The sequence below is a fragment of the Hordeum vulgare genome, chromosome 3H (genome assembly GCF_904849725.1).
Source record: "Hordeum vulgare subsp. vulgare chromosome 3H, MorexV3_pseudomolecules_assembly, whole genome shotgun sequence".
Classification (NCBI taxonomy): Eukaryota; Viridiplantae; Streptophyta; class Magnoliopsida; order Poales; family Poaceae; genus Hordeum; species Hordeum vulgare.
The window spans coordinates 224,762,807-224,774,049 of record NC_058520.1 but is presented as its reverse complement, the minus strand read 5'-3'; the positions used below and the strand labels follow the sequence as shown (position 1 = coordinate 224,774,049).

At 48.6% G+C, this 11,243-nt stretch overlaps 1 protein-coding gene across 1 annotated transcript; it reads left to right on the top strand.

The window, feature by feature from the left end:
* Positions 1 to 269: 269 nt before the first annotated feature.
* Positions 270 to 4,868, top strand: LOC123443563 (F-box protein At2g32560-like). The gene is made up of 5 exons (XM_045119985.1): positions 270 to 1,847; positions 2,209 to 2,288; positions 2,467 to 2,645; positions 2,808 to 2,882; positions 4,374 to 4,868. Exons 1-5 carry the CDS (start codon positions 1,149 to 1,151, stop codon positions 4,559 to 4,561), a joined length of 1,221 nt encoding a protein of 406 aa, XP_044975920.1. The 5' UTR covers positions 270 to 1,148; the 3' UTR covers positions 4,562 to 4,868.
* Positions 4,869 to 11,243: the final 6,375 nt, after the last annotated feature.

Below are 11,243 nucleotides of genomic sequence, written 5' to 3'. Positions count from 1 at the left end.
AAATCTGTTGAACACGTCACCGTCCTTGCCTCCCCAAGCTGCCACAACTCAACATCCAAATCGCAGCAAAGGCAAGAAAATGTGAGGTCGAGATCCTTGAGAAACATGAAGCGCGGATGAAGAAGCAAATGTGCGCACACACAATTCCTATCAAGAAAAATCCTGTCCTAAACTTGGCCATGAATTCTCCATCCCACCTCCACCTCCGCCATTTTGGCCCCCGTGGAATACAAGAAACCTCTTATGATTGGCTCTAACAAACGCATGGCTCCCGATCAATTATTGGCCTGCCTCCTGGAGGTGGAGGTGGCGCTCCACGAAACAAGAGGTTTGGAGGCAAACAAGGAGGGGTTCGATGAGAAGCGCGCGCGCGCACGCCAGAAACGAGTTCCACCCATAAATACTCGCCTCCTACCTAGGCCTGCGATCCTCCCATTCCTCTCCTTCCTCCACCCACTAGCTTTTTCTTGGAAGCGAGAGGAGGGACGGGGAGGGAGAGGGGGCGGAGCGGAGAGGAGGGCGCCGGTGAGCTTTGCCAGGGAAGCTGCTCGCGTGGGGCTTTGCACGGCCGGGCCCTGCCCACGCTTCCCTCTTGCTCACTCGCTCCCACCAACGCTCGCCTCTCACCTACTCTCTCTCTCTCTTTCTCCCTTATCTCCTTCCAAGATCCCTTTTCCCCTTTCATCTACTACGAGTAGTTTGCTAGGACCATTCTTTGATCTTTCCTTGGCTCCAAATACTCCCGTTCCAGCAGCGGAGATCCCACCTCGGTTCCCTCCCGTCCGAGTGATTAGCTCGAACTTGACCTTTTTTTTGTGTGCCTGCTCATCAGTTCGTGCTTCAATCCGAGAAATCCCCGCTCGGCAACAAGTGCCCCCCCCCCCCCCCCCCCTCTCCGGGCTTCGATTCGATCGAATCCTGCCCAATATTTTTCTAACCCTTTCTCCTTCTCAACTCTCAAGTGAAGTGGGTTCCATCGCCGATCGGCCGGAGAAAGTGGTTGATGCGGCTGTGGTCGTAGCAGCATCATCTCATATCTCTTTCCAGTGGGTCTGGGTCTGGGTCTGGGTGGCTTGTGTTGTTTATTTGCGAGGAGCACTGTGCGTGCAGTCGCAGTGCTCCACGCCTCGCTTCTTTGCCTCTCATCAATGCTTGCCCTGGTCGCCACCTTCGTCTTCTCCTGCCTCCTCTTCTTGTCCAAGCCATGCGCCCGTGACATGAGACTCTTCCTCGCCTCCATCTCCCAACAACTCGCCCTCTCGCTTTTCGGATTCTTGGCCGGCTACAGGCTGCTCGGCGGCGTCGCCTCCAGGGCCACGCCCGCCGACGCCATGCCCCTCATGCCGTCCTTCAAGAGGAAGCGACCGGCCGCCAAGGTGGAGAGTACGGATATGACCGGCGAGCCATCGGTGCTCGACCTCCCGGAGCTGGCCATCGACTGCATTCTCGCCAAGCTGCCGCCGGCGGAGCTGCGGAACATGGCCGCCGTCAGCCGCTCCATGCGGGAAAGGTGCAGGAGCGACCACCTGTGGGAGAGCCACATGTCCAACAAGTGGGGTTCTGTCCTGGGTACGGCCGCGAGGGACGAGTGGAGGGCGTATCTGTCCTCGTCGACCGCGGCCGGCGGCGGCGCGTCGGGGTACTGCGGGTCTGCTGCCAGCGGCAAGCACCGGAGGTGGCTTGCCGCACTGTCCTGCGTCTGCCCGGTGGTGTCCTGGATGCGGCCTAGGGCCGAAGGCGGCGCCGGCATGTCCGCAGGCCCTGTGCTGGATGATTCTATCATGTCGTGCTATCTTCACATGGAGAGCGGCAAGTTCTGGTTCCCCGCACAGGTCTACAACCGAGAGGTGCTACAATAATCTCATGCTTGAGGCCTTAGAGCAGAGCAGTTACTATGGTTTCGTTTCATCATTATTGTAAAGCATGCAATTTACTCCCTAGTACGTACACTTTGTTATAATTGTCAGTGCTAATTATTAGACTGCAAGGGCTCAATTATTAGAGACCACTTGTAGAGCAATCATATAAGCCTGCACCTTAATTTGGCTGGATGGATTTTCTTCTTTGGTTTCCAGCTGAATTAAATATGGCAAAGATTTCTAGATAGCTGTTCATCTTCCTTTGGGCTCCTGTCTTCTGTTAGTTTTCAACTAACGATATTTCTGTTTCGTTTGACAAACAAATCCTGAGACTATGTTTGTTTTGCAGCATGGGCATGTTGGGTTCATGATGTCATGCTATGATGCAGAGGTCAGCTATGATTTCCGCACTGACACGTTCCATGCAAGGTACTAATTTCTGTCTGATTTTAGCTTATGATGAAGCATAAACTGTGAACATGCTATATGGTTTCTAGGCACACAACTAGTGGAGATGATTCATACTTTCCTTCCTTTTCTATTCTTGTATCTTCAAGTTGTCTATCTGATCTGAGATAACTCAAAATAGAAAGCATTGACGTGCCAGGTATCCACCACACGGGCGGCGAACTGTAGTCTTGGAGGATGGCGTGCAATGGGAAAGGGTCAGGGCACCTCCAGTCGAAACTCTTGCACATGACCTGCATGCCTCTGACTGCTTACATGAACTACGGCCTGGCGATAACATTGAGATTCAGTGGAGAAGGAACAAGGAGTTCCCATATGGTATGTTCCCAGGCGCCCAACAATGCAGTGTTCGCTTTGGACAGTGTTGGAAGAATCATTAAACATTGCCATATGGATATGCTAATCTTATCTGATAGTGATGAGGAGTATTATACTGGTGGACAGTGTGTTCATTCATGTGTTGCTATATATGTTTGGCAGGCTGGTGGTATGGAGTTGTTGGCCACTTGGAATCATGTGATGGAAATGAGCACTTTTGTCGGTGTCATCTTAGTGGTGAGAATAGCTTTAATCTCTAGGGCTAGTTTATTTGACTTGATTAACAATTGCAAAGTTAGTTGCATATACATAGACCCAAAGCTGCTGCCTTGTGACCATGAGATCACAGGTTCAAGTCCTGGAAACAGCCTCTTGCAGAAATGTAGGGAAAGCCTGCGTACTATAGACCCAAAGTGGTCGGACCCTTCCTCGTACCCTGCGCAAGTTTTAGTTGCGTATACATAGGATTTTCAGAGTCATGACCCCATGAACATTTCAGCAAAGTTAAAAAGAACATTATAATACAGTTATTAAAAGCAAAGTGTTAATCTCAAAATGATGTCTTCCTCATATGTTTGACCTTCATTTACTTTAGAGTGTGTTTTATATTATGTTTATTCCCATAAACTAAACTGATTCATTGTCTCCCCACTCATACATTATGTTGGGATGCTGATAACCTAGTTAACATATTTTTGAAGATAGCTGACATTAACATTTCTGCGAGTGTTTGTTCCAAGAGAATCCCTCCTTTTAGGTTATGCTTGCTTTATTACCTATATTGAAGATGGTTTTATTATAGATGATGTGCTCTTATTCTCTACACTTGCCAATCCTGAACTTGCCACTCGGTTTAAGATTCAACCCCAAACTTCAAAACCAGCCGAACCACCCCCTCCTGGTTTTAACTCATTGGACTGGTCTGACTGGACAGTGCCATGTCAGCAGGTAGAAGGAATGGCAAAATCTGAAAATTTCACAGAACATCGAGCATACCATGTGGACTAACATGGAAATTTTTCACCATATTTGGTCGAATAGATTGAGAGATTCATCAAAATTTCAATTTCTGCAATTTTGGGGAAAAAAATTGGGCAATTTTGTTTTCAGAAAATTCTGAAAATTGCACATAACATTAAGCATAGCATGTTCTACTAATATCGAAAATTTTCAACATATCTTGCCATGCAGACCGAGAGATTCATCAAAATTTCAATTTCTACAATTTTGACCCAATTTCACAGAACAGGAAGCATGGCATGTGGACTAACCTGTGACAATTTTCAACATATTGGGCGGAACAGATTGAGCTATTCATCAAAAATTCAATTTCTGCAATTTTTGACCAAGAAAAGTTCTCCTTTGACCTAGTGGCTTAGTTGCACCCCCTGCTGACGTGGCACTGCACAGTCAGCATTCAACACGGTCAAAACCGCTTCAGTGAGTCAAAACCGGGTGGTTTGACCGGGGTATGGGTCAACCGGTTTTCAAGTTGAGGGGTTGAATTTTAAACTGAGTGGTTAGTTTAGAGTTGTAAATGTTGAGTTGTCTCAGAAAAATAAGCACGCAACAAATTCATGTGGAATTCTGAGGTCAAGTAGTATCTTAGTTCTTAGCAGTTACTCTGCGATGACTATTGATAGCATATAACATGAACATCGCTACTCTTAAGCGGAATGGAAGTGGATCTCTGAACATACAGACTCTTGTGTGGGTATATTATTGCAGACATCGTGGTGCTGGAGTTCAATCAATACACGCCTGGCTCGAGATGGAGGCAGTCCCTGGTAAATCGAAAGGACCACAGGGAAGAAGGCAACGAGAGCGATGGATTCTACGGTGGAATAAGGAAGCTCCAAGACAAGGACGAAATCTCCAAGTGGAAGCAGCTATGGCCAACAGATACCCTGGAATAACGGGATTATTCAGCCGTTATTGACTCCTCAATCAAGTTGGCTAATTGGCATGCCTTCCATTGATCCCACCCGTACTCCCACCATCAGCCACACCCTCCGTTCAAGTTGTACACAGGGATAGAACACGAGGTGGCAAATTCTGGTGGCTGGACACGGCTGTAAACTTGCTGTCGGGCAAAATAAAAGCAGACTGCGGCTGTTTTACGTCTAGTGTATATAACCGCAGTTTGCGTTTCTTTTTGCCTGCTGTTGTAGTTCTAGAGCAGAAAGATCAAATATAAATTACATAAAATTTAGTTCAAATTTACGACAGGTTTGTTGCACTTCTCTTCCTCCATTGCGGCATTGCATTCCACCATCAGGCAGCAAGTAGAACATAGAGCAAGGAAGCAGAGTTTCTGTTATGACCGGCGTACACTACAGCCGGAGGAGGCCCAATGGCGCAGGTAGTTAGGGGCTTGATCCAACTTATCGTATTTTTATTAGCATATAAGGGATTATATAAGCATATGTAAAGACTCGTTTTGGGGATAACAAGTAGCAATCGTAATTGCTCGGCTTCTGCGGAGACCCCTAAAAACCATAGCCGCCCCTGCGGCCCTTCTTCCCAGCGCGGTCGCTCGCGCCTCCAGCCTCACCAGCCCTCCTTCCATCCCTACAACCTGAGACCACGTCCTGGTAGTGGCCCTGCTCACAGGAGCAGCTTAGACGTGGTACTACGTCCTCGAACAAGACGTGGTACTACGCCCTCGAACAGGACGAGGGCGGCATTGCCACCATGGGAGCGATTCCACGAGTTGTGCCTCTTGCGCTTCGGGCCGCCGATACGCAAGAGCCAACTGGCGGAGCATGGGCGCCTGTCGTTTCTCTCCACGGTGCAAGACTTCGTCGACCGCTTCCAGGCGCTGGCATGCCACGCCCCCGGCATCTCAGCACGCCAGCGGGCCGGGCTCTTCGCGGACGGTCTGCCTTGTCACATCCGCATTGACGTGGAGATGCGTGGGGCACAGGACCTCCAGACGGCCATGTATTATGCCCGAGCTTTCGAGCACCGTATGATGGCCATGCAGTAGGCGCACCGCCTCGGGCCGCTCCCCCCCGGCGGCCGCCACCCCCCGCGCTGGGACGGGCTGCCAGGCCCCCGCGGCACCCAACGCCGCGGCAGCAGCGTGTCCATTCCGTCGGCTCACACCGGCTGAGCAACTCGAGTGCCGTCGTCAGGGGCTGTGCTACAACTTGGAGGCTACGGACTACCTCGAGGAGAACGCCGCTGCTGCCGGGCTCGGCGATCTCGCCGCCCCACTTGACGCAGAGGTCGGCCGGGGTTCGCAAGCGTCCTCGTGGTCTCCCTCCATGCTCTCGCGGGTATACAGACGAAGAAGACGATGCTGCTGCCGATAACGATCAACGGAGAGTGCCTTCTAGCCCTGTTGGATACGGGCTCCACCCATAACTTCCTGCCGGGGTCCACCATGCGTCGCCTGGCGCTCCAACCGACGGGCGGGAGCAGCTCCGGGTTACCGTTGCGAACACGGATCGCCTCCACTGCCAGTGCATTGCTCGACATGTTCCCCTCATCATCGGCGACGAGCACTTCACCATCACGTGTGTCGCCATCAACTTGGGCTGCTTTGACTGCATCCTCGGCGTCGACTTTTCGCGGACCCTGGGTCCTATCCTTTGGGAATTCAACGTCATGACGATGATCTTCTGGCGCATGGGTCGCCGCGTCCGGTGGGAGGGCGTGGGTGGCGCTGCCCTAGCAGCCCCCAGATCCAGTTGATGGCGACCTCCATCGACCCCGCGTAACCCGTGTTGGCTTGCCTTTTGCAGCAGCATAACGACCTCTTCGACGAGCTACACGGCCTCCCACTAGTTCGAGCCTACAACCAACGCATTCACCTCCTGCCGAGCATAGCACCCGTCTCTGTGCGATTGTACCACTACCCCCAGCTGCAGAAATACGAGCTGGAGCGGCAGTGCGCGGCCATGCTCGCCCAGGACATCATCTGGCCTACTACTTCGTCATTCTCGACACCGGCGCTCCTCGTTCGCAAGGCCGACGGCTCATGGCGCTTCTACATCGATTACCGTGCTCTTAACACCGAGACGTCCAAGGACAAATTTCCATTCCCTATCGTTGAGGAACTCCTAGACGAGCTCCATGGGGAACGCTTCTTCACCAAGCTCGACCTCCGCTCCGGCTACCACCAGGTGCGGATGCATCCGGACGACATCGCGAAGACGGCCTTTCGCACACATTACGACCACTTTGAGTTCTTGGTGATGCCCTTCGGACTCGCCAACGCCTCGACAACGTTTCAGGCCCTCATGAACGACGTCGTCCGTCCCTACTTGCGACGATTTGTGCTTGTTTTCTTCGATCACATCCTCATCTACAACTCATCATGGGCGGAGCACTTGCAGCGCATTGCCATCGTTCTCAACGAGCTTTGGGCGCACCATCTGCACCTCAAGCGCTCGAAGTTCTCGTTCGGTATGATGTCCGTTCCGTATCTCGGCCACGTCATCTCGGCGGAGGGCATCGCCATGGATGCCGACAAAGTCGCGACCGTCGTGAGTTGGCCGACATCGCACTCGCCACGGGCCCTCCATGGTTTTCTCGGACTCGCAGGCTACTACCGGAAGTTCATTCGGGAGTTCGGCCTCATCACGACACCACTCACGCGCATGTTGCGCCACGTCGCTTTCGCCTGGGACATCGACGCGGCCGAGGCCTTCCGAATACTCAAGCTGGCACTCACTACGGGGCTGATCCTCCAGATGCCTGACTTAGACAAGCTGTTCACGGTGGAATGCGACGCCTCAGGCATGGGGTTTGGTGTCGTTCTTCATTAAGGCTTGATACCTCTCGCGTTCTTCAGTAGGCCTTTCGCTGCACGCCATCACAAGCTTGCGGCCTACGAGCGGGAGCTCATCGGCTTGGTGCAGGCGGTGCGCCACTGGCGGACGTATCTATGGGGACGTTCTTTCCTTATTCGCATGGGTCACTGCAGCCTCAAGTTTCTGTTGGACCAGCGCTTGTCCACCGTTCCACAGCACCAGTGGATCAACAAGCTCTTCGGGTTTGACTTCACAGTCGAGTACCGGCCGGGTTGCCTCAACACCATGGCGGACGTGCTATCTCGTCGCGACGCCGACCACGACACGGGCGTCGTCGACGCCGAGGGGGCTGCCCTTTGCATCAGCTCGGGACCCTCCTTCACCTTCTTCGATGACATACACCGAGCCACGGCGACTGCCGCGGATGCGCACCACCTCCGTCAGCGCCTCCAGGCGGGCGAGTTGTAGGAGCCATGACGCCTGGACGATGGTTTACTCCTGCAAGGGTGACACCTCTTTGTGCTGGATCATGGTGATCTACGCCACCAGACCATTCTACTGGCACACTCCGCCAGCCATGAGGGTGTGTAGAAGACCCTTCACCTCCTCCGAGCAGACTTCTACATACTCGACGATCATGCGCTGGTGCAAGACTGGGTGCGGTCTGCTACCTCTTGAGTTTGCGTTGGTTTTCCCTTGAAGAAGAAAAGGTAATGCAATGAAGTAGATAAGTATTCCCCTCAGTTTGTTGAGAACCAAGGCATCACTCCAGTAGGGGGAACAATCAAGGCTCCAATAGTAGTACCTACACAAATAATCAAACACTTGTACCCAACGCTATAAAGGGGTTGTCAATCCCTTCAGAGTTATTTGCAAGGATGAGATCTGATAGGGATGGATAAAAAGATTGCAGAAACAAAAGTAAATAAATTTCAGCAAAGTATTTTTGTTTTTTTTGGTTTATAGATCTGAAAATATAGTATGGAAATAGACACGGGGGCCATAGGTTTCACTGGAGGCTTCTCTCATAAAGGAAAATAATACGGTGGATGAACAAATTACTGTCGAGCAAATGATAGAAAAGCGAATAATTATGAAGATATCCAAGGCAATGATTATGCATATAGGCATCACGTCTGTGTCGAGTAGACCGAAACGATTCTGCATCTACTACTATTACTCCACACATCGACCGATTCCTGCCTGCATCTAGAGTATTAAGTTTCATGAAGAACAGAGTAACAATTTAAGAAGATGACATGATGTAGAGGGATAAACTCAAGCAATACGATGAAAACCCCATCTTTTTATCCTCGATGGCAACAATACAGTACGTGCCTCGCTACCCCTACTTTGTCACTAGGTGAGGACACCTTAAGATTGAACCCAAAACTAAGCACTTCTCCCATTGCAAGAATTACCAATCTAGTTGGCCAAACCAAACCAATAATTCAAAGAGACTTGCAAAGATATGTAATCATGCATATAAGAATTCAGAAAAGACTCAAATAATATTCATAGATAATCTGAACATAAACTCACAATTCATCGGATCTCGACAAACACACCGCAAAAGAGTATTACATCAAGTAGATCTCCATGAAGATCATGAAGAACATGGTACTGAAGATCAAAGAGAGAGAAGAAGCCATCTAGCTACTAGCTATGGACCCGTAGGTCTGTGGTGAACTACTCACGCTTCATCAGAGGGGCAATGGAGTTGATGTAGATGTCCTCCGTGATCAATTCCCTCTCCGGCAGATTACCGGAAAAGGCTCCCAGATTGGATCTCTCGGAAAGAGAGGCTCCTGGCGGCGGAAAAGTATTTGCATTCTTCTTTTTGGCGATACAAGAATATTTGGGAATTTATAGGCCAAAGAATAGGGTTAGGAGGCCTGCAGGGGACCCACAAGCCACGGGGGTGCAACCACCCCTTTAGGGCGCACCCCGCAGGCTTGTGGCCTCCCGGCAGGTGCCCTGCCCCCTACTCCAAGTCTCCAGTTGTCTTCTGGTCCAAGAAAAATCTTTTCAAAGATTTTGTTTCATTTGGACTCCGTTTAATATTCCTTATCTGCAATACTCAAAAACGTGGAAAAAACAAAAACTGACACTAGGCTCTAGATTAATAGGTTAGTCCAAAAAATAATATAAAACAACATATTAATGCATATAAAACATCCAAAACAGATAATATAATAGCATGGAACAATAAAAAAATTATAGATACGTTGGAGAGGTTTCAGCACCCCAAGCTTAATTCCTGCTCGTCCTCGAGTAGTTAAATGATAAAAACATAATTTTTGATGTGGAATGCTACCTAATATATTTATCCATGTAACATTCTCTATTGTGGCATGAATATTCAGATCCATAAGACTCAAACAAAAGTTTAATATTGACATAAAAACAATAATATTTCAAGCATACTAATAAGGCAATTGCTTCCTTTCAAAATAACATGGTCTTAGAAAGTTATCCCTACAAAATCATATGGTGTGGCTATGCTCCATCTTCACCACACAACGTATCTAAATCATGCACAACCCCGATCAAAATCAAATAATTTTTTCACACTTTTTATGTTTTGAAACCTTTTCAACTCTCACACAATACATGAGTGTGAGCCATGGATATAGCACTACAAGTGGAATAGAGTGTGGTGGAGGTTGCAAAAAGAAAGGAAGAAGATAGTCTCACATCAACAAGGCATATCAACGGGCTATGGAGATGCCCATTAATAGATATCAATGTGAGTGACTAGGGATTGCCATGCAACAAATGCACTAGAGCTATAAGTGTATGAAAGCTCAAAAAGAAAACTAAGTTGTTGTGCAAAAGATGTAATTCCATTAGTTATATGAAAGCGACAAAATAGGAGACTCTCTATGAAGAACATGGTGCTACTTTGGAGCACAAGTGTGGAAAAAGATAGTAACATTGTCCCTTCTCTCTTTTTCTCACTTTTTTTTCCTTTTTTGGTGGGCTTCGTTGGCCTCTTTGTTTTATGGGCTTCGCTGACCTCTTTTATTTTTTGTAAAGTCCGGAGACTCATCCCAACTTGTGAGGGAATCATAGCTTCCATCATCCTTTTCTCACATGAGATAATGCTCTAATAATGCAAATCATCACACTTTTATTTACTTACAACTCGAAGATTACAACTCGATATCTAGAACAAGTATGACTCTATAAGAAATATGAAAGTGATGGTGCGTGTCATAAAAACTAGACGGTTGTGTTGCATGGCAATATATCTCGGAATGACTATGAAAATGTCATAATAGGTAGATATGGTGGCTGTTTTGAGGAAAATATATGGTGGCTATTTTGAGGAAGGTGGGTTTATTGTACCGGCGAGAGTTGCGTGGTACTAGAGAGGCTAGCAAAAGTGGAAGGGTGAGAGTGCGTATAATCCATGAACTCAACATAAGTCATAAAGAACTCACATACTTATTGCAAAAGCCTATTAGTCATCGAAGCAAAGTATTAGACGCATGCTCCTAGGGGAACGGTTGGTAGGAGTTAACCATCGTGCGATCCCGACCTCCACACAAAGGTTAACAATCATTAAACAAATCATTCTCCGACTTCATGACATAACGGTTCACCATATGTGCATGCTACGGGAATCATAAGCTTGAACACAAGTATTTCTTCTAATTCACAATTACTTACTAGCATGACTCTCATATTACCATCTTCACATCTCAAAACTATATGCAAGGAATCAAACTTCTCATCATATTCAATGCACTTAATATGAAAGTTTATATTATATCCCTCTTGGATGCCTATTATATTAGGACTAAATTCATAACCTAAACCAATTACAATGTTG